Below are 24,460 nucleotides of genomic sequence, written 5' to 3'. Positions count from 1 at the left end.
ATTAATCCTAGCATTAAGATACAGAGTAGTCCCCATACACACACACATCTCTCTCACTTTGGGGAATAAAGTAATAGTAATTCCTAGGTTTTTTTAATAACTCTTCATATTTTATGTACATTATTTAATTATTATAAGATAGTTAATCCATTACTTCATATTTCTTGTTTACAATCTCGGTGAAGGGCTGCAGATTTTAAAGACTCAAAACAAGCAACTTCTCATGCATGATTGAGGCAGAAGTGTTCCTGAAACCACAAGGACTAATGGATTTACTATGAAATATCATACTCCTCGACTGTTTTGGGGACAACACAAATTCTCACCAGTTTACAATTTAACCTTGAAAAGTTATAAACAGCCAAAGGACTGCACCAATAGTATACAAAGACAGTAACATCACACACCTGGAAATTTCCTACAGAGTTTCAAAAGAAAATAATTACTGGATCAGAAATCCTAAATCAGCACAGCATCATCATGACTGTAGTGCCAGCATTTGCTACAATATACTTTCCAATAAGAGCATAAAAACTTCCATTCCTGCTGGGGGAAGAAACAGTGAATCTCAGATGCCTAAGACATCTTTTTTTTGCATCTTCACTTATCTTGGTATAAAATGATTCATCACAGGTGTTTCTTTGTAAGTATATCAATCAATAGAATTTCTGTGAGCCAATAATGCAACAGGGCTTTCTAAATTTAGCTTTTCCATTCATGAAAAATTGACCCAGGAAACCAGGAGAACGCAGTAAAATGAAATAAAACATTAAATGAAGACTTTTCCATCAGAGCAAGCAAAAGAGACAGGTGTGCCAAGAGAGCTGTCACGTGTGTTATTCACTGAAAAGACAACTGCTCACACCAACAGCTTCCTTCAGTTCATACACATAACCCTAGAGTAGTGAACAGGTATTTAACATGCCAGCCCAAAATATTTGTTGATAGTGCATTGCTTGATGTTTCCCACCAGCAGCTGGAAAAGTCTTTCAACAACTTCTCTATTTAACAATTACCAGTTTCCACTCTCTATTGTATGTGGTTTGCATTGACTCTCTTTAAAATTTATCTAAAGCCAATGGATCAATCACCTCTGTGAAAATATACTCTGAACACCAATTTGAATAAGAGACCCTTTTACCATGTTCCTGACAACCAATTGCTAAAAATGACATTGTAACTATTCATTTTCTGCTGATATTTTTACTGACTGCTCACTGCAGACAGCACCTTCTGGGTTTGGGGTTTTTTTTCCCCCCATTTAGTATCTTATGTCATATTTAAAGCTGCTCTTTTACAGCCTCTACATACAGCTTTTTCAAAGTAGCAGGGACATCTCATCTGCTCAATTACTTATTAGTGTTGCTAAAGAATACCATTTCCTCTCGTGGCTGATAAAATATTAATCAAAAACAGGAACAGAGTGATTTCCCAGTGTGGATGTCTTCTAATGGTAATACATGGAGTCTAAGAGAGATCTGGAGGTCATGTAATAGCTCTTGAAGGCAGGGAGGGGCTCAAAGATAGTAATGACTTTGTATACTGAATAATGAGATTGTATTCAAAGTGCAGCAATAATTATTGCTGTTCTGTAGGAAAATATCACAAGTGTGATTACAAGGATGAATGTGAAGATTTATTGGGGATAACAGCACGTGTCTGAAAAAGAAATCTTTTGTAAGCATTTTTGATCCTTGCTATTGCTCAGAATCCAACATAGAGCCATAGAGAGGAGGACTTTCCAAATTATTACTGTATTTCATGTGTCAGTTAATCACAGCAACACAACAGGAAATAGTTTTCTGTTCATTCTGTCAGTTATTAAACATCCATCTCACCCTGTCTTTAGGAATTTTTGTTCCTATTTTTCTCATAGGATTTGGAAGAGGAGGGAGGGACTAGAATGAAGAACAGAGGCAATTGAATGATGCATGGAAAAGCTGTAACAGCCTGAAAAAGAACCTAAGTATCCTCAGATATAATAGTAAATCACCATATTTCCTTCTAAAGTTTTGATGCAAATACTCTTGAGGATGTGGGAAAAAAATATTGTCCTAAATAACTTCTAAACAAATACTGCAAAATCATGGTCTTGGGTGGTAGTGGAAGTTTTCCAACCTAGATCAACCAGTAAATTAATTATAACTATAACATAACTATAAACTTTATATAACTATAAAGGCACCAATAATAGGAGCCAGTTTCCAGAAACTGGGCTATGAACCAAATACTATCCAATGGTGTGTGATGGCAGGAAATCTAACTCAGTCCTCAAAATGTCTATTTCCATCCCCCTATGGGCACTAATCAAGTCTGGTGACAAGCAGATGTTCCAGCTTCCCTAGAAGAAATTCTAGGCCACTTTCCACATCAGTTTTGAAGAAGGAGGAGAATGACATTAAAAAATAAGGCTATTTTAGCTCTAATAAATAAACATCATATTAATAACATCCTTATTTCTCACAATACAGTGAATTCTCAAAGTGCTGTAACACTGGGCAAGATGAAACACGGCTTGAATCCAAGCTCAGGAACAAGTGTCACCTCTTGGCACTCATGTTTTACAATTCTTTGAATGAAAGAAAGAACAGTCCTGTCAGCTGCCTAGAAAAAAAAACTAAAACAACTGTTTTTCATCACAGTGTATAGACTGGTTCACCTGACAAAACTTTTGCCTTGGAAAGAAAACTACTAACACTCTCTAAATGATTAACCCAGAGGACAAACCTTTAGAACAAGCAGGTAGGAAAGATGGCCAAAAAAGATAATCTGTTAAAACTTCATATTTAATAGTAACATTAAGCATACAAGAGTTTTCAGCTATGAATGTAAAACAGTCTGTAAAATACAAAAGTTTTCCAGCCACAGCTAAAAATGAGAGGCTAAAGTCACTCAAAGAGGTCAGGAGCAGAACGAAGGTCACCTGATATAACTCACATTTACTATCTGTTTTTCTTGTATTTTGCACAGCACACAAGACAATTCACAACTGAGAGGAAAGGCTAAAAAAGCACATACAAGGAAACTACAGTGGCAGAAGTAACACCAAAGTTAATTCAAAATATGCAGAAGTCCTCTTTCACTTACACTTCTTCTGTTATATGTGGGCAACTATTTTTGAGTGGGAACTGTTTACCAGTCATTTAAATTAATTTTCCTCCAAGTGAATTAAGAGAACAATTTTCTCCATTAAAAATTCAGTGTTGCCTCTGTGTGATTTCTGCACTGATAATAAATTGGGACCCAGATCAGTTCCAAACGTGACATCTCTGCCAAGGCTCCTGAGAAACGGCACTTCCCATCAGCCAGGCTGGATCCTGCCCAGCCTCCTGGAGCAATAGCCCTTAATGAGAAGGGAAGTGTGGCTGGTGAGCTGCTTTTGATAAGTAGTAATAGGATGAGCAAAAAGTAATATACCAACAGTTGATATATTGCTTGACATGTCAATTGGTGGAGAGTTGCTGTATTGAATTTGTACCTACAGCAAACACAACACACAAGATTCTAATATACTGCAGTGTTTGCTACATATTTTCCAAGTGATTGTATTGACTTTGTAAACAAAGATTATATGAAAAAATAAAGACTCCTGTACCATATAATATTTACCAAGTGAACAAATCTATCATAGCTGGAAATAAAAACACAATTTCACCTGTGTCAGGAAAGGAGGAAATAAATTGACCATTTGAAATGAGATCAGATACTTCAGTTTGGATCTTGGGCAACTAAAAGAGTCTCCTTCCACTGCAGAAGGTGAGAATTATTTTAGTTATAAATATTGCAGGGAGGAGAAGGGTAAGATGACTAGAGTATCAAATGGTCAGAGTGAACAGTTCAGGTATTCCAAAAATTCAAAATTAAACAAAACAATAAATTTACACTCTCCAGGCCTAATTTTTATCATAATGGCAGCAGTTAATTTCCAATGGGAGTAGAACCAAAAGACCTCCAGCTAAGCCCAAAATGACTTTTCTTAAATTTTGCAAAAGGTTGCATCATTTACACATAGAGAAATATTAAGATGCTACCAAAGTACAAGTTAGATTAAACAACATTTTATACCACTTCAGTTTTTGTTGTGCACATACGGGCACAATACTGAGCTGAAAATACAGGTGGAGATGCCCCCACCAGGAGGTCATGATAAACCTCCACCAAATCCTTCCACGGGGGGCAGATCCACAGTCCACAGCAGCCACTCTCACTCTGATCTCTCTTCCTTTCTTCCTTCACAGAATAACTAAATGGCTTGGTTGGAAGGAACTTCAAAGATCATTAAATTCCATTAAATGCCACCCACTAGATCAGCTTCCATCCAATTTGCCTTTTCCCACCAGTTCTCCCACTCTCATCTTCTTTTTCTTATCACTTCAGCCATTTAAGTGCTGTCTGACCTATATTTGATGAATAAAAACATAAGTAAAGACTAAGTTATTACTGGGGTTTAATAACATGCACAACTGCTTTACCAAAAAAAAAAAAAAAAAAATTATCTCTGGAATACTATTATCAAAAAACATGTGCTCCTGAAAGACAGAATATATTTCAAATAAATAACATTTTTCTTTATTTTGTGAAATCACAGCAGTGTTCACATACTTTAAAATAATCACTTCTCCTCATGAGATTGTTTAAATATCTAATAAATATCTAATAAAGCCAAAGGTAACTGCTAAAACAGATCTGTAAAAATAAAGGCCTATACTGGACACTCTAAGATCTTAATTTGACAGTAGAAAAAGTATTTTATATTTCCACCACGCACTTTATTTATAAATGAAACTATATGAGGAAAATTAAAAGCTTTTTCTTTTAAATAAGGATTTATTTACTTTACATGGGATTTCCCTCCTCCAACACCATCACTGACACAAATTTTTACTATTACCTTATCAGACTCCTCTTTCTTTGTGTAATTCCTCAATCTGAGGAATATCTGCAGAATTCAGAAGTTTTGAGGCTATATGTTTAGTTTGAAGCTAATAGTGTAAGTCAGCTCTTTAGTGTGCCAAAATATTTGTAAGCAATGTATTTTCCTAAGTAAAATAGAGTGCTGCCACCCTAAACATCCCCCACACAGTAAAATGTGTATAAAAAGGAACATGTTAGCAGTAAGCAAACTGTCATAAGCAAAGCACTGTATTTAATATTCAGATCAAGGCATCTCTGTCTCATCCCAGCAAACCCTTTTGACAAAAGCCATCCAATGTCTGCCAGCAGTATTGAGTCCAGCTGAGGACAAATTTCAAGATGAACCTGAAATCAATTTGCCATCAAATTTTCATGCTTCTCCCAGACTATCTGTGGCATTTTAATTACAAGCACCCTAGGCGGGGGGTACTACAGATATTGACACTTAGCTCCTACAATAAACTTTATTGGCAACCTCTGTCTGAATGTAGTACTCAACTAGAATAACAAGAAATATATGAGGATATCTAAGCAATAAGGTGGCATAATCACTTTGGAGTGGTTTTGTTCCCAACAGTGGACATCTCTACTAAAGAAACTTTTCTGGATTAAAATAAACATCTATTTGGTGGAAAATTCACTTTTGTTGGGAACTTGTACAAAATCCCAAGTCCTTCAAGAAAGTAAGCAATATCAAATTCCTTCCTTTCACCATTTAATTTGCTGGTGTTATCTAACATTCCTGAAGTTCTCACTTGAAATTGTGCTCAAATTACATCAGTGACAGACTACAGAATCAGGGAATGTCTTTACATCTGTTTCCATTCCCAGCCCTCAAGATTCCACTGCACAATTTACAGGGGTAAATATCTTGGCAATCAGGGCTCTGAACTGGAGATGAGCGAGTGATTTTCAAGTTCTGCAATGTCCAATTTGGAGCTTTTCAGTAAAGGTATTCAGAAGCAGTACACAGACATGCAGTGCCTTATTGAGCACCGTGAGGGCAAGCCTGCTTGCAAGACAATTCTCCTCACTATGAAGTGCTTAAGAGAATGAAAGATTTATAAAATAGACATTTAGAGATGCTACCATGCCAGGACAAGGTAGGTTTGCTATGCATGGTTAGGGGAGATGGAGAGAGAAGACAACAAGGTCACTCCAAACTGAATATAAATCTGAAACTTAGAAAAGCAGCTTATAAATTGCAGCAAGAGCCTAAACAGAACAAACACACAAAAGAAAGAAAATAAAACTTTTAAAATGTTACCTCTCCACCACAAGGCAGGAGGGTTGGAACTAGATGATTTTTAAGGTCCTTACCAACCCAAACATGATTCTGTTACACCCTAATACAAGAAGAGAGGAAGTGTGTGGTGAATGTAAAAGACACTGACAGCTGAAAAAGATTCAGTAATTAAGAACTGCAGGGTGCTTTGTTCAGGTGTGGTTTGATGTTTCCTAAGCTGACAGGTAGAGGATGTCAGGAGCAAACACCCTGATTTACAGGGGATGGCAAGGGGTCTGGGTTGTTGGTTATGCTGGAGCCCCATCACAAAGGGCAAAAAGCTGAAAAGTGAAGGGTTATAATCCAGGAAATTTTACAAATTAACAAATGGAACTAGACAGCCATTAGTTTCCCAGACCCCATGAACTCAATGGAAGTAGTATTCCCTACTTGTGTCCATTGTTCATATATGAAATTCAGGGTCAAACTGAAACCAATTCACTTGAAACACTCAGTGACAGCATCACTGCAAAAAATACTGGTGATGTTCCATCAGACAATCAAAAAATAGGAATTACGTTTCATTGCAAATGTTTCTTGTAGATTTAAAACCCAGTTATGTTTTTTTGCTGTTGAGTATAAAACACTGAAATTCTTTTAAATTATTAATTAAAATATTTAATACAAATTGTAGTGGAAAAGCCTCTCACAATTTAAGCCATTTTTCAGAGTACTCAAATGGTTTTAAAACGTTCTGCCTAAAGACACACATCCTGCTTTTAAGGCTTAGTAGAGATCACTTTTAATTCCAGCCCAAACTCCAACAGGAGAACAGGCAAAGTTTGCAGTAAGAGGGGTAAAGGCAGCCCTCAGCAATCAGGTACATCCCACACAGAGCAGAGAAATAAACCCCTGGCACTGCACACTGGGACAATGGGACATTTATCAAGCCTAAGGAGAGATCTTAGAGAATCTCATTTTTAAGGTGCCACATGAAGGACCAGACTTTTTTGGCCTCTAAACTCAAAATTTTTTTGAGGCTTTTTACGGTAAAAATCTCCAGCCTGTTACATCCCTGTAGTACTGAAGTCAACACAAGGAATTAAATTGCCTCAAATCTTGAAGCATTTTTAACAAAATATTACCTACCATCTCATGGCAACCCTCTCATATTATCCATCTACAAAATTCCTTAAACAAAATATTTAAGTTCTGGAAAAAAATTCTCCTTACCACTTTCAGCTGCAGCTACAAAGCAGGGCAGGGTGGTTGGTTACCCATAAAATCTATGCTCACATACAATTTTTAGGGGGGAACTACCTTCTTCTATATGTATCCTTATCAAAACAACTGAGCTTTTAATAGTGAGCATATGCAAACATGTCTTGTGGAGGTAATTTTTTTAAGTGCTGGAAGATATAGAGACTGAAATATTTACTTCATTCATATGACCTGATTATAAGGACACAAACAAAAGTCCAAGTTGGCTGCCAGCTCCCCACAGAGGAGTTACAACAGAAAAATAATCAACAAGTCAATTATTTTATTTAAAATACATGGTGCCTGGCCTGAATTTTTAAGGTGAATTCTGAAAATCATGTATGTGAAAGAAAAGCTGTAGGAAAGTAACCTTTAGTAAGTATTTTTTTGCCAATAAAATATTGGCATAAGCTGACCTAATGGGCTTTAAAAGCAGATTGTGAGTCTGACTGTCCACTGGATATTTGCTGTGTGTATCCTGCAGTTTCTTAAATAAAGCATTAGCTTGAGCCACAAAGAATAAACAAGGATTCTCAGGACAATTTTAAATGCTTTCAGGATATACAGGCCTTCACAACTGAAATAACAGACTTCAAATGTGAACATGGTTTGGGCAACATATTCTTTCAATTAGTTTTATTTTAGTATAAATATGCCAGGAATATGGAATCTAATGTCATATGGGGAATTTCCTGAAATGGGGCACTCCTGCTATTAAAGTGATCTGATTCAAGCTCTTCGAGTTGCACACACAGGGCCATGGATTCCAATTTGGAAGCAACTGCAGTTATCAGTAGCCAAGAACAATAATGTTGTTTAAGCCACTCCCTGAGGCATAAGCAGCTCAAACACCTTTTAAAATTGGTGTGTGATAGATAATTCACCTATACATCAATTTACACACCCATACATATTACACAGCAAAACCAAGCTAATATTTGTGCTGTGCCTTGATGTTGCAAATGCTTTTATTGCTAATAAACTCTTATTTTTTACAGATCAGCACTGGAACTTTAATGAACTTCTGGATGTTGAAATACGTGCTGCAAATCACTTAGTGATTCTGGTTTTAACTTCAGACTCCTACATAAGGAGGATTGAAGTTTACACTTGTTTTAGGGTGCCATGTTTAAAAAAGCTGTGTTATTTGTGACAGTTTATTTCAGGTAATTCTGGCAGGCACTGAGCTGATATATAATGGGAAAATATACACAGGAATTGCACTGAATACAGAGAACTGTGAATAAAGGAAAGAGGGGACCCAAGGAGAGCCTTTTGTTACCTGGAGGTGGCTTCCCCTGCTGAGTAACCCGGTAGAAACTTCAGCATTTTATGCCCAAAATAAACTAAATACAACAGAGCTGGAAGAAATGGCTCCTCAGGATGAAAATGGGAAATGGCAGAAGCACTGCAAATTCTATTAAATACTTTAAGAAGGAAAAAATGCCAGGTTTATAGCTCTGAAAATAATTAGGGAACACCAACAAGACACAGACAACATTTCTGCTCTAGCTTTCCTCAGTTTAACAGTCTGCACTGTCACAAAGCACATCAGCTATATAATTTGATAGAGTTAATAATGGAACAGCTTCAAATATTACGTTCCCTCAAGTTTTTGGGAGTTTCACTCAGCCAATCTCTTGTACAATGTATCCACATGTGTTTCATACATTTAGCAAAGACAAAAATGAATTTTGTATGCAAGGCTAGCATTTTCATTGTCATCAAGAAAAGTTAATTACTGAATAAATTGCGAGTTCAGAAATATAATGCATTAGGACAGAACCTATCCTTTTTGCCTGAAGAACCTATTAAACTTCATCTCGTTAGCAGAGTGAAAAATCTTAATTAGCATTTTGTTTTGGACAAATCCTTGCCAAGTCTGAACTGTCTTGCAAATATAAAAGGAGACTCAGCAGATGAGGGTTTACACAGCATCATTTTTGACTATTTCATAAAATCTGACCATATAATCTCTGACTTAAGAGACCAGAAACTAAGTTTTTCTGCTTTTTTGTATTCCACTCAGCTTTGAATTCCTTTTCATTTATCAGCCAATGAGCTGTTAAAAAGTTACATATAGTTAAAATCTTATAACTGTGTGGTTAAGTGTGCAATATGATTTTTGAACAACAAAAAAAAAAAGGCATTTTTGGTTCTAGCACAAATTCCATCTCATAGATTTCCCAGAACAGCTGTCACAAAATATACAGAACACAAGACTGGAAACAGCCCACCAACCAATCAAGTTTCAACATGTAACTTGATGCATTTTAAATTAGTTTGTTTTTTAGCTTTTGGGTTGCTTTGTTTTTTCTTCAGTGAAAGAAGCAAACACAACACTAGAGAAGATTTATATTCATTATTTCACTTAGCATTTCCAAAGAGCTGTTACTGTCTAGATTTTGGAAGTCCGTTTTTTCAAATTATTATCACAACATAAGAGGAGCTGTGCATCCATAATTCCACTAGGAGTTAGGCCTATTATGACCAACGAGATCACACTCCTTTGACACTAAATTCTGACCAAGAAACAGAAATTAATTTGGTGTGGGAGAAGGCAAGGAAGCATGAGATCTATTTTTTCATTTTTTAATTCAAGGCAGGATTTGAAAAAGTTCCAGATTAAAAAAAAATTACACTTGAACCATTCATTCAAAATTACATTGAAAAAAATCACATTCAAACCATTTTCCACTTCTTGACAAAAACTTGTAAAATATCATTCAGTCCCATTTTTAATCTTTTTGCTCCACTGAAAGAGCTTTCTTTGCTTCTCTGTTTTATGGTTTTGAATGTGTTTCAAGGTAGAACTAATACAAAACACTGTGGGAGGGCAGCTGCTCTGCTCTCACTCAACAGATCATCATAACTTGTTTAACCCTAAAACATTTTGGAAGCTAAAAGAAGTTTATAAAGGGACAGCAGCACGAACCAGGCTACACAAACCATGGCAAAAGCCACACCAGAGGTCTACAGCAGGCCAACAAAGAGGCCAAAGAACAAATGCAGTCAGACCAAGCGACTGCAGAGATTTCTAGCAACATGTTGGGGATGTAAAAGGAGTGGAAGCCAAATCCAGCAGAGGTGAGACTGCCAGCAGCTGAAGATGTCTAAAGAACTTGCTGATTTCTGATATGGCATGAAACAAGTGTGGTAAACTCACCCATTTTTTAAATTCGGGTGTTCAGCAGCACAGTTAAGATTTCTAATCACCACGAAGGTTGGGGGGCAGTGGATTTTAATGTATTACTGTCCCCAGGGTCCCTCCGTAGGGGCAAATGAAAGCTGTAATGACCCACTGCATAAATTAAATCTCTCAAAGACATAATACAATACAAGATTGATGTGTAAAGACTGGGCATAAAATAGCAGGAGAGCTGCAAGGCCACAACCACATCCTGAGATGAGATTACAGAGACTTGGGGAGCTCAACATCTTGTTTTGAAGCTATTGCTCAAGGAAAGACTTTTAAACCTGTCTATTAAAACTAATGAGCTAAATAGGCCATGCATTAAAAAACTGAAATCTGGTGTCATTCTTGGAAGAGTGAAGACAAGTATGATCATTTTTTGCTCCCCTGAATGTTGAATTACAGTGATTAGATTCTTCTACAAGCTGCATTAATTTGTTATTTGCATGGAAACAGTGTAATAGGAAAACATTTTCCACATTAGTGCAACAGACAGCTTTTATGCCTGAGCTCTATAAAGAATAAATTTGCAATTTTCCAGAAAGAAGTAAGGTAATGAATAACAGGAATTCCAGTGTGGGAATACTACTTCTCTGTATAGTAGTCATTTTAATTGAATATACAAGATTTGAGACTACACCATTTTCATTGCTGACTCCTCAGAGGCAGTGGTTTGCTTCAGCCATGTGGTCAGGTATTTTCAAATAATGTAAGAAAAAGTTAAATTTTAATAATCAGTAAAGACAGTGAGGTCCCAAAAGGAGAGTTAGCAAAAACAGGCTGACACACAGAACTATGTTAAAATAGGCATAAATGACTCATGATTCATATTCCATATTCTTAAATAGGTTCAGACCCAAAGTGTGGATATATTTTCCTGTTTTAGCCCAGCAGCACTTGCCATTTTTATTTAGCAGGAGCATTAATGAAGTCTTTTTTTCCTGCTGCAAAAATCTCACTATATTTCATATAATTAAGGAAGGGATAGACATAGCTAAAAGCCAATATTAAGGATAATGGTTCAAAGTCTAATACAGTATTTTATCAGCTGCAGCTTATAAAAGGGATTAATTTCACATGCCTTTTTCCCACTTTGTTAGCAAATAAACAGGCAGGCAACTGCTGTTTCCTGTGACCAGGAAAGCTGCTAAAGTGTTCAGAGATACCTGCTGCTACAGCAGGTGATTCAATCCAACACTTATAACCATTTTTTCCATCAGATTTTCTGAGATGGCAGACACCACGTGTTTACTCCAATTTGCTTTGTAGAAACTTTGGAATTTTTTTCGATTAATTTAAATAACTTTAACATACAACACTGCTTAAAAATGGCTCAATACTGAGATCCAAAGAGCTCTCCACAAACACAGATGTCCTTTAACCTGCTGTCACTGAAGACAGCCATGCCACCCTGCTGCAGGACTTTCTCTCTTTTTCAATTAACATCAGTGGGCTATAGTTAGTATTTTCACTGGTTTAGATCAATTGTTAGTACTAAAAGTAGAATTCCATATTAATTGCAAATGGTGATAAAAAAGGAGGAAAAAAAAAAAAAACCTTGAAAAGGTTACTGAACATCAAGACAAAGCACCAAAGAAATAGCTTCTAGAAAACTAATATTTGTATCCTTATAGTGTTAATTATGCCCTGGATTTTAAGGAGATTTTAAATTGCCTCTTTCAACAGATGTTCTCTTAAAAGAATGGCTTATTTGGGAAATGACAGGTCTTTGTCAAAGGCTGCCCAGTGGAATACAGAAATTAGTACCAACTAACTACAGCCCCAAGTATTACAAACTCTTTATTCTCAACAACAATATGACAGCCCCATCAGTGAGCTTTCTCATTATACACATGTAAGGTAAATGCAGCAGCCATAAAGCAACTCCAACCCCACTGGTGCAGCTGATGAGCCTCCCTCTTCAGAGATGGCCCCAGTGAATTCAGTCATTTATATAAAAACTGGCTTGATGGCAGGAAAAGCCAAAAAAAACCCCTCCAAAAGTTATTCCACCCCTAAGAGATACAAAGAAATCTTCTCCCAATCTGCCTCTTCCCTTCCTTCATCTTCCAAACAATAGGAAAATTTAGAAAAAAAAGGGATCAAGTATCTTATACTTCTGCTAGCTATGGATATTTATTTTATAAAAATGAAACTATTAAAAAGAACCAACAAACAAACAACATCAGACTTTTTTAAATGTGATGCTATATTTTAGATGCTTGAAGTGATAATAGAAAAAGTATCATAAAGTAATTTCAAACAAGCAGATGTGAATACACAAACCAAAATCATGATTGCTAGGCTCAGGAATGAGAAATTTTCTACTGTGGCATAAATCAAATTTAATCAAAACAACGAAAGTCATTAATTTTTACGATACATTTGTCACATTGTGGGTTAAACCCAAAATTATTCTACCAGGTAAATCTGAACACATTTTCCACATATTTCCAATATTTTCCACATGAAGTAACCCATCTAGAATTAATCCAGATTGTTATTGCCATGGAATGCAAACCTTTGGATATTTAGCTGGTCAACAGCTCCCTATTAAATCAAGAAATTATGTACCAAAACTGTAACATCACAGGAGAAAACATCTCCATAAACAGCCTAAGAATTCTCTGTATCATAGTCCAAAGTGTTACCAAATGGGTCTTCTATCAAAACGCACACTTTTTGGAAAAATTATTTTGCTAATAATTGAGATTTTAATTGGACTCCAGTTTCAAAACCCCAAATCGCTGGTATCCCCACATCAGAACTCCCTTGACCCAAGAGGAGCAAGGACTTCAGCCCAAATTTACCCTCTCTTGCTGCTGGGTTACTCTGCTGAACTAAATCTGTGGGATTTAGTCACCAGACATTTTCTACCTGTTTGGCACTCATCTTTAGAATATAATAGGTTTGGTACTGCCTTTTTCATTTTAGAATTCATGGTTGCTTGGTGGTCTTAATTTTCTCAGAGTATTCAAAGACGACAGATTAATAGGTGGTTCTTTGCAACTGTGTGGGCAGATCTTTAATGGAGCTCATTAGTTTATATTAGTGAGCAGCATGCAGAGATGTGGAAGCTGTTCCTGGAGGACAACACTTCCACGGCAAAATTTTTTAAAAACAAAATAAATAAATTTAAATCCTCAATTCAATAATTAAATAAATACCGACTAGGTCAATAATTTATGTGAAGAAACAACAGAGTAAATTAATTATTAAGTATAAACATTAAAGAAAAATCCAAAATGTATTGTGGGTTTTTTCTCTTCAAAATTCATCTGTCCTTAATACCAGAAAAAGGGAATCTTTTGAGATTTCCCAAGCATACCTTGTACATCTGTTTATCATCTAGGACACCCAGTAGTACAATAGACCGCTGCTCAGCCCAGCAGAGAATTCTGTGGTCTTTTCTATTATAATAAGCCTTGAGCTAGGACTGGATTATGAAAAAAAATAATAATCACAACATTAAATGCAAGTCAACCTTGGCACTCAACCAAAAAATCCTGGGACATTTATATGAACATGGCACACACAAAAGGATTTCATTTTACACAAAACATTTTTCATTTAACTTTATTGGACTTTTTTCCAGCACCTGCTTAGGTTTCCAGGTAACCATGAAGTTTAATAAACCTGTACAATGATAATTAAACACTGTAAATAATTTATCTGCTTAATCTTCCTAACTGGCCTTTATTCCTTTGTAGCAAAGAGATCCTTGCTGGCATTCTGAATAAGGTTTGCAAAATAAGTGCAGCGAGGAGTGGTAGCATAAAGTGGATTTGCTCTCAATAATGTATGAAGCCACATGCTGGGTAGAGGAATCCTCACAAAAGTGGTACCACAGCAATCTGTTCCTTTCATCTGCAGCCAGCATTTAAAGTGAAGGTGCTGCTCCGAATCAAAAGCACAATCATTCATTTGTGAGCAGATGTCCTTCACACGGCAGGCAGCGCTTTTTCAAAACAGAGCTGAACAAATGCACTGCTGCGAGACAAGTTCCCCTACCCATTAAAGAAGGAACACAGTATATATTAATTTAGCAGGTTGTTGAATGTTTTAAAGTAGAATTTATGAAGCGGAAAAAGCATGTGGTGAAACAAAATGGCTTTCTAACTAAAATATGAAAAACCTCCTCTAGTTGTTCACTTGCAAAATGCAAGAGTCTAGGGCTCATGACAATAGTTTAGGCAGGAAAGAAGCTGAAATGTGAGTTGGGTGATTTTCCACACTGGACTCAGATTATTAACTAAAAGATGCCATTAATTTGATAAGATGTGCATGATTGTGAGACTGCAAGTGTATGTACTCTGTGTTCACATTTGTTGATAGAATTTAGGAGTAAATCAAAATGAACATTGTTTAAAGCTGTTGGGACTCTGCACCACTCAGCAGAGTAAACCAGAGAGCTGCTCAGAAAGTAAGCTCTGACACTTTTGATTAAATAGATTTTCCTAGTTCACTCTGCACATACAAGCCTTCTTTGGAGGGTATTTCTTTTTCTAAAAAAAACCACAAAGCTCTGAATGTGGCCCATTTACACAAAGGTTCACTCTGACCCCTGCATGAGGCTACAGCCTTTGCTATCCAAGTTACAGCAGTTGAACTCTCCATTATTGGATCACATTCCTACTATACACATTAAAATATATACAACAAAATAACATGAAAACACTTTAATCCTTACTTATAATTGAAGCTCCAAATTTAACCACAACAACTCCCCCCCATTTACAGCAATTTTATATGCTAGATGTATTCTGACACCAACACAGACCTTTCAGAAGCAAGGTGATATCAAATGAAGGCACACACATCAAACTCTTCTGCAACCACTAAAAGGCAGCTGCATCCCTTTAAGTGCATTTTTTAATTAATATCCATGGGCTAGGTAGATCCTCTGACTCTTTTTAGTCCTATTGTAAAAGGGTGAGGGCAAGCCACAAGATGCCCACCGTGATGCCAGGCAGCTCTCACAGCCTGTCCAGCCCCTCCAGTCCCCCCAGGCTGTGCAATGCCCTCCCACCCTGCGCCCTAAAATCCTCCTGCACCCTTGCTCAGCTCCCTCACACTGATCACACCCAAACACACACCAAACCTTAGAACCACCTCCCTCTGCCAGCAAAAGCCACATCTCCTCTTCCTTCTTTCCTCTCATTTCCCAGAACATAGCTTATAAACACATCAATATTTACAATTACTTTATCCACATTAAATAAACACTCAGAATTTTGCTGCCCACACAGCAAAAGGTTGATTCCTTCTTGCAGAAACATACTATTACTAGCAATATAATTATTATAAGGAGTACTGCAATTTAAACCTGAATCTCTGTTTATATATGCATGATTATTATAGCAGGAGTCATTTGTGGAGAGCTCACATATAAAAATGCAGCTAATAACTCTTACTGTAATGATTAATCAATTTATGAATATATTATTTAAACTAATAGTTCAGGTAGGGTATCTTAAACAAGTTACAGAGTACATCGACCAATTCAAATACCAGCTACTAGATCAATAAGAAACTCTAAGTAACTCTAGGGAATAGGTACACTTGCATAAGAAACTGTGAATTTTTAAAATCCTACTATTGGGAGAACAATCTCATCAAAAATAATTGCTTTAGGCCATTATCTTTGGATTTTGGCAAACTGTATGATAAACTAGAAATTTGACACTGTGTATCAAACTATTTTTGTACTATTGCAAGATAAATTAATTTTTTAAATTTTTTAAACTAGTAAAAGGAAAAACAATACCTGATACATTTGTTCAGCTTTTCAACACATCAGTATTTAAAATGCAACACGGTTTACGTACCCTATGAAAACACTGTCAAGACTATGCCCTAGGTTCAATATCAATGAAATATATTTATTTATAAACATGAGATATTTTCCCCCTAAAATTTCCAAGGGAAACAGAACAAACCAAACAGAACAAACCAAACAAACACCCCAAACTTGAAACCAAGTCTTTTCAAGGCAAAACTAAAAAAGAAAAACGCCAGCAACAAACCCGGGCAAATAATTAAACAAACAGGTATCTGGTCAAACCTGACAATTTAGCTTGTTGGCAACCATCATGAAAAGGTTTCTGTACTTGATTTAGTACTTTTTAAAATCTGAATACATAACTTTAATCTCTCAAAGCAGGATTTTTAATTAAAGGTACCAAATTCACAAATCCGCCGCCCTGCTCTCCCTCCGATGCTAAAGGTGTGCATTATCTCCGTTACAAGTGATACTGCATTTTAAAAATTAATTAGTAGCTTGCAAGAACAGCCACACATTATTGAGTAAGTACCAGCATTTAAGTGAAACAGATGAAATATTGGTAAGCAATGCAGACCACAGTATAAGTATGTGAAGGGGGTCATAGGCTAATCCCTATTGATTTTCCAAGTACGCGTACAGCACCGCTGGGAAAGGCCAGTTCTGCTGGCAATCAGCTAGCACAAATACATTATAAATCTTACTGTCCACCTTCACTGATCACTGTCACTTACTTCCTCCACTAAAGACCACAAGGAAACTACAGCAAATCCACTGACAAACAACCAGGAATGAATTTTAAAAGCGTCCTCCTTAGGCATAATTTCACAACGCTTGCGATGTACGTAACACAAAGCAGAAACACGTTTCAAGGAGCAATATGGGATGTGTAAAAGCTGTTCTGAGAAATAATCCACCAGAAAACTGCTGGGCCACTGAGAGGAGGAACACAAATAACAATGAACAAGTCATTCACATTAATCTTACAAATTAATGGGAAAGTTTGGAGCAAACACACATTTGGTGGAGGGAACTGGAGCACATGAATTTCCCAAAGCTGGAGCTGATGCTGCCCTGGCAGTGAAGGAGCCACCAGACTGCTGTCAGGAGCTATGCCCCACAACCACCCTTTAGTGCAAGAGTCAACACTGCAGAGAAATAAGCAGGGTCCACACCGACCTCAGCAGCAGCAAAGAACTCCAGCGGCCACAAGATAATTCTGATATGGAGCACAACAAAAGTTCAAGGCTTAACCAATGGACTTTGCATGGGAAACACGGACAGTGTCTCAAAGGCATAAAGGAGGTACTGAAAAGAGTAAAACACCACTTATTTCATGTCATTGTTACCATTTTCAGGAGTAATTTCTTCACTGAAAGGGTTGTTCAGCATTGGCAGGGACAGTCCAGGGAGGTGGTGGATTCCCCTTCCCTGGAGGTGTCCAAGGAACAACTGGATGTGGCCCTCAGTAGCATGAGGTGGTGTTTGGTCAAAGGTTGGATTTGATGATCTTGGAGGTTTTCTCTAAGCTAAACAAATCTGTGGTTCTGTGATCCCAGCAGGTGTATGAAATGAGACTGAAAGGCTGATTTAGAAATAATTAGTGCTTATGTAAAGCTTATAGGAAGCTTTAAAACAAATAGTTACCACATTCACAAAACTAATACAATTCAACACAACTGAGTTGGGTTCAGATCAGTGAGAACATTGCACTTAAACTGCTCTGTATTAACTAGGCAAGGAGCAAAAATCAAGTTGCACTAAATCCTCTGTAGACGAGATAAATGCTCTAATTGGTGAACAAGGTTGGGCTACAACTGGCAATTCCAAGGTGGCTGCAGGTTGAACCACAGGGAACACAAGGTGCAATCCTCCACTGCCTTGGACACAAGATTTAGCACTCTCTTTGCTGAAAGTGGAAAAAACATCAGCCTCCTCCCCAAATCCAGACCACCCCTGAATGAAACGTCTGTGGTGCCAGCTCCTGCTGGAATTCAGGCTACACTCAATGCTTTTGGTACAGCCTGTGTTTGTAGACAGCAGAATATGAAACGAGCTCCAAATTTCCATTTAAAATATCATTTAATGGAATTTTAAACTGTCTGAGAAGATGGATACGCTGTGTTTGTTTTCTACATTAATGACCTATAAAAGAATGGAATGGACCATAAATACAGTACTTTTTTGCAACACCCTTTACTAAAAATGCTACTACTTGTGTTTATCATCTATATCCTCATACACAACCTCAAAATTGATTACACTTTAAACCATACATAACCTGCTGTATTTTTCATTTTGAGTCCTATTACAAACATTTTATAACTCTGTTAATATATTCCATGCCTTGTCTTCTTATTGATTATGAATATTTCTTTTGCAGATTTTATTGCTTTCCATATTAAAAAATGTTAGGTATTTTTAAAAAGGTGAAAATAGTATTACAACTCATATACTTTTCTTCATCGTGATAATTCTAATATAAAAAGTGTTAGCCTGAATATTTGCAGACTGTCATTTTTCACATTTTAAGCTCAAGAAAGAAAACAGAAACAGCAATGTAAGGTACTACATCGGTATAATTTTTTTTTTCTTTCCTCAAATATCTATTTAAGCTGTTGGGTTGAATCCATAATCATTTTGAATACTTAAAAAAAATTAATATACCAAAGGACTGTCCATATAAAACATCATGGGTTTATATCAGGTATACATTATCTTTCCTAATTACTACTGCAGTTTGCAGACTGAAATACAATTTATATTTAGGGTATGATTTTGCTATTAATTATCAAATTGAAAAAAAATAAAATCTTGCATTATAAATTCTCTCTTGGAAATTAATGTTATTCTTTTTTTTTTCCATAATCCTATCACACAAGCAATAAGTGCATTGCAGCATGAACACTTTAATTTTTCCAGTTAGTTTTGAGCAAGCCCAGAGGTGAGGTTTAATAAGGATCAATGGCACTTTATCTGGGACAGGGCCACTTCACAGCATGCAAATTACACAGTAACACTTAAAAAAAGAAATAGATTTAATTAAAAAAAAAAAAAAGTAGAACTACAGGCTCTGGAAATTCAATTAAAGGATTTATGCAAAGGTTTGCTAGGTTTTTATATGCAGTTACTGCTTATATAATGAGCTTTTCATATTAAAAATCAATAGGTAATCTAGAGTAGAAGATCATCCCCTTAAATACATTTTTGAAATCAATTTGAAAAATAGTCCATCAACTGCTGTGACTACTCTTGCTGCTTCGATTAGACTAAGAGCAATATTTAGATTGTAAGACATGCTATGGAATACCTATGCTTGGATTTTGCTTTTGAGTGTTCTTATACTTTTAAGTGCCCAAGCTAATCATACAGTAATTCAAGCCTGTGTGCAATGGATAAATAATTAATTTAATTACTAGCATAATGGCATAAATGTCCTGAAATATGTGAAAAACCAGGCACCTAATAGCACAATCTGACAATATTTTCAATATATGCAAAAACCTACATCTATGAATGCCTTTGCTCTCTCTCTCTCTTCTCAACCTACTTGCCACTTAGCACACCGAAATAAATATTTCTGTTTATAACTTATTAAAGCTAAGGAAGCAATTAGCCTAATACTTGTCTGAAGTGCAACTTTCACACATCATGAATTTAAGGATGGATCAGGTCCTGTGTCCTTCAGGTTTAATCTAATTTGCCACGATGCTGTAGTGATATAAGATCATTATGCTAAAGTCCAAATATCCTGGTTAATATTCAGCACTTATCACAAATTCATATCTCATGCAAGCAAGCACCCCTTTGGAAAGAATGGAGTTGGAGCCATTGCACCAGCACTGCGTTTGCATCAGTCCCACAACTGCACAGAGTTCATCACTGCTCTGAGCTGAGCACTGTAAAGGAGTCCCTCCCTGTCCTTTTTGTCCAAACAAACAGAACCAAAGCAGGGGCAGTTCTCAAACACAAAGAATCCCAGGGAATCCCTGGCAGCACAGGCTGCTGCTGTTATGCCAGCGTGAGGGTTTCCACACATCAGAGGGTGAACAGGATTCCTTCCTTGCATAAGGAGAATTTTCACATCTGTTTCCATCCACTCACCAGTATCTCAATTTCAGTCCTTAATTTGGCACCAGGGTGTTAAACACACATTTTAGCCACTGAGCAATTCCTGGACTAAAACACTCTCCTGTGATATGCTTGCACGAAGTGCCAAGGCACAATTTTGGATGCTCAGGAAACGTAGATTCCAATTAATGAGCTCTAAATAATAACATAAAAGAGGAAAAAACAGCACTCACTTATCTCAAATATTCTTATGAGAGGGAGAAAAATCTTTTTTTCTGCTGTTAGCTATACATTCATATACATATATTCACATATATATTTTGTTATCTTAATTCAATACTTTAAAAGACACATAATTCCTTTATAAAAGGTTTGATAAATGGTTGTGGCATACTGCTTCTATACACGAAACAAAGCGGAATGACAACCATGAGAGTCAGGGATTAGACAAAATTTTTTCTATCTGTAACATGCTCTGCCAAGCAAAGCATTTCAGCTATGAAATATCCTCAGAGGCAAATACATTATACGAAAGTTTCAGAGAGAAGAAAAATAAATAGAAGCTGAAAAGTAGGTAGCAGCTCTCAGTTAAAATGGTGATATTTAACAATGAAACTATACTGTTCAGGAAGTGAATTTACCAATAGCTTCCCTGTTAAAAGTTTATTTTTCTTAAACCTGCCTCACCAGTAATACCCAAAATTTCTGCTTCACTGCTTTACTTTTTATACCTCTTACTGCAGAACAGCACAGCCTTCAACAACAAATACCCTCGCTGTCATTCCTCTATTAAGTCACTTAAATATCTTCATAAGCATGCTCTGAAAGCACGTTTCTTTATTGGATTTCAATTGTTCCTTAAAAGAAAAATCTCAAAGGAATCAAAGAAAAATGTTTGCTTACTCTCGTTTCAAAAGAGATGTGGGTACAGCCTAATGCTCTCTTTTCCGACAGGTTTGAAACAAAGACGTTAATGAACAGTAGCTTTATTTTAATCTTTCTCCCTCCTCACTGAATTTCTCATGCACACCATATTTTTCTACACTTTTGCATTTTAAACACAGTGTAAGTACACGAGGGGATCAAAGAGTTTCAGATGAATCTGAAGAGTTATAGCAAGGGTAACGAGGGTCCTTAGTTTCTAATGACAGAAGCATATGCTCTCAACTTTCTAAAATGCATCCAACTGAGCCATTTATCAAGGCCTGAAACTTTTTCATTATTTAAAGCACTACGACAGCTTTCCACTTGATGCCTTGGAAGTACACAATAATAGAGACTCTATATAGTCATTAATTATAATATCAGCTGGTTGATGAAGTTACTGTACTTGCTGCTTGGTGATTTCATTTTTAATTGCAGCAGGTGGTGTGGAAATGAAGTGATGTACTGACACACACGGTCACCTCAATAGTATTTTCTTTTTTATGTTTTTTTTTGAAAATGCCTTCTGTTTTATATCTCACTCCATATAGTAGCTACAAGGAAAAATGAGCACAGAACATGCTGAAAATTAGATGCCTAGAAATGAGCAGATAGAAGACATTGTCTCCATCCTTTTTTTTTTCCATTTCCAAATATTTAAGATACTAGTTTTTTTCCCTGTGTAAAGATTCACAGTATCCAAATCACAGCTCTCATTAAAAAGTCACAGCTTTATATGATGTAGAATTTCTTTCTTCTAATTTTTGATCTTACTAAAGTATTTTGATAAGTAAGAACTTTTGAACTCTACAAATCTAAAAATAAAGATGCAGTTAAGCAGAATTAAACTTGAACTCTATTAAATTCTATGACCATTCTACAAATGAGTGTGTGATATTCTAAATGGTGTGTTCTACTTTTTCTTCTATTTTGGAATTAGTCCCATATGCTCCATTGCTCTAATAATTTACTAACTCATATATCCACAGATTTTTGCAATTTAAAGATTAAGACAGCAATAGCAGGAGCCGATTTATCCTTTTGTTGTCGTCAGACTGCTGTTGTACTTGCTTTCAAATAAGTCTGCATTGTTCTTATGATACTGCCTGCTCTTACAAGTCTATTTTCCTCTTCTGTAATGTTTTCATTTCATTAATCTCTAATTTAACGGATTAGATAACTATTATAGGAGATCATGCTGCTAAAGGTTTTCCATGAGATTGATAGGTAATGAAAATAGGTGTTTCCTAATGGCCACAGACATCAGTCTTCTACATAAATCAGCAAACTCCCTTAAGAATCCCTTATATCCGAGTCATAGATCAATGGCACTCAAGCCTCATTACAACACTCTGTTCTCTGAGATCAGGCTGCACTACCTTAGCTCAAAACTACATTAAAAGTAATTAATACAACTGTGATGTAAATGGACACAGCATTAAAATCTGTGTCCCCAGGGAGGAAAGGCTGGGAAGGCAACTGTGTGCACTGTCATGCATGGCACACATGACTAGGGAAAATTGGAGCACGCTTCCTTGCTTAGGATTTACAGGGGCTACTCCATAATATTGTGGAGTGCCAGGAACAGGGAACCAGGAGCTCATTCCTACAGCTGAGCAGCAGCTGGATACTGGCTCTTCTCTAAAGGAAGATGTCTTGTAAACCCTCTTAATATATTAACTTCCACATCAAAAAAAAAAAAAAACAACCTACACAAACAGCATTTGGACTCCAAAACTTCAACAGAAAGGACATTTACTGTATTGAACACAGGGAAAAGGTATGAGGGGATGTCAACTGCTTGTCTGCACATTGGGTGGAAGGGAGGTGGCTTCTAACAATTATTTGCCTACAACTGCTTGATTTGGAAGGGAATGCTGGAAAAAGAGGAAAACAGCCAAAGCAAAAGGAGTGTGGAAGTGCTACATGGTGTCCAAAGCAGGCAAACAAAAATAAAGCTGCTGCTGCTTTACAGGCATCTAAAGATGCCTTCAGTGCTCCTTTGCTGACAGCTCTGCTCATTTCAGGAAAGAATTTCTCTAAAAGACCAACGGGCCAGCACTGCCAGCTTTCAGGAATATATTGTTTTACTCAGGCAGAAAGCAGCTCCAGAGTGTGAAGCTATACAGCCTAGCTATAAACAGGGCTTTAATAGCCTACTCTGGGTACTTCAGGTCTTCAGAGCCAAAAGAGCTACACTGCCTGAACCCTCTGTGATTTGCTGACCCTTCTGCTCTTAAGAGGTCCTCTCAGGCCCCCTGTTGCTACACATAATAGGCAGCAAGGAGGTAGAGCTCATAACAAGGCAGCTCAAGTGGTTTTGGAGAGATATTACTGTTCTCAGCCAAACACTGAATTTGTTAATTTAATATTTTATATAGTACATTGATCTCCAGAATGGGCTTGGATGACTACTGGAAAACACATAATAGAATTTGGGATCATAATGAGAGGCAGTATATCCACAAAGAAACCTTGGAATCATTGCTATGAGGCATTTATTGTCTGACATACATAACCATTACATAATTATTCTTGAAATGGCCTAATTTTTTTCTGATCTCACCTTTGGAAGATGTTTTGCATCCTCCTTTTAATGCACTTTGTACATTACCACTACAGTGGTCCCTCTGTATATGTTCAAGGCAGGAAACAGGTCTGGGGTGGTTAATAAAATAAGTAAAGCATGCAAATATGCAAACAAACCCTTGAGCCAAACTCTGCTTTCATGCAAGTCAAGATTCATAGCACTGATCAGGGGAGCAAGTTTGGCACCTTTAGGTCACAAGCACTGAGCACAGAATTCCAAGGGATTAATCTCTCCATGTCCTGGGTGTCTCTTGTCTCCTGGTGCGAGAAGAGCCAAACCTCCACAGTGCAGAGCAACCACATTTCTCACACTGTAGGACCACCCCTTGCTATTTCCTAATGCAAAATAAAGGCAAAAATTACTGCAATAATAAGCTTGGAATTTAGCCACATTCATTCTTTCATCATTTTGCTTCCTTGTCCCTTTCTCTCTCCTTTTTTTTTTTTTTTGGCTTCTTTCTGGTTTTGGCCCCTCAAGTGCCCATAGTGCAAAAGTGAAATG

General features: G+C 36.7%; 1 protein-coding gene across 3 annotated transcripts in view; it reads right to left on the bottom strand.

Moving 5' to 3' along the window:
- WWOX (WW domain containing oxidoreductase) overlaps positions 1-24,460 on the bottom strand; it is a 477,013-nt gene that overhangs the window by 323,271 nt on the left and 129,282 nt on the right. Inside the window, exon 9 of one of the 3 annotated variants that reach the window (XM_041400542.1) lies at positions 24,215-24,294. The exons of the other annotated variants lie outside the window; for them this stretch is intronic. Coding sequence (XP_041256476.1) covers positions 24,265-24,294 — 30 coding nt within the window. The 3' untranslated portion in view covers positions 24,215-24,264. Of the gene's footprint in view, positions 1-24,214; positions 24,295-24,460 lie in introns of those variants that run through there. 3 annotated transcript variants of the gene reach the window in all.

The sequence above is a fragment of the Onychostruthus taczanowskii genome, unplaced genomic scaffold, assembly GCF_017590055.1.
Source record: "Onychostruthus taczanowskii isolate IOZ18803 unplaced genomic scaffold, ASM1759005v1 scaffold18, whole genome shotgun sequence".
NCBI classification, from domain to species: Eukaryota; Metazoa; Chordata; class Aves; order Passeriformes; family Passeridae; genus Onychostruthus; species Onychostruthus taczanowskii.
This window is presented reverse-complemented; position numbering and strand designations above follow the sequence as displayed.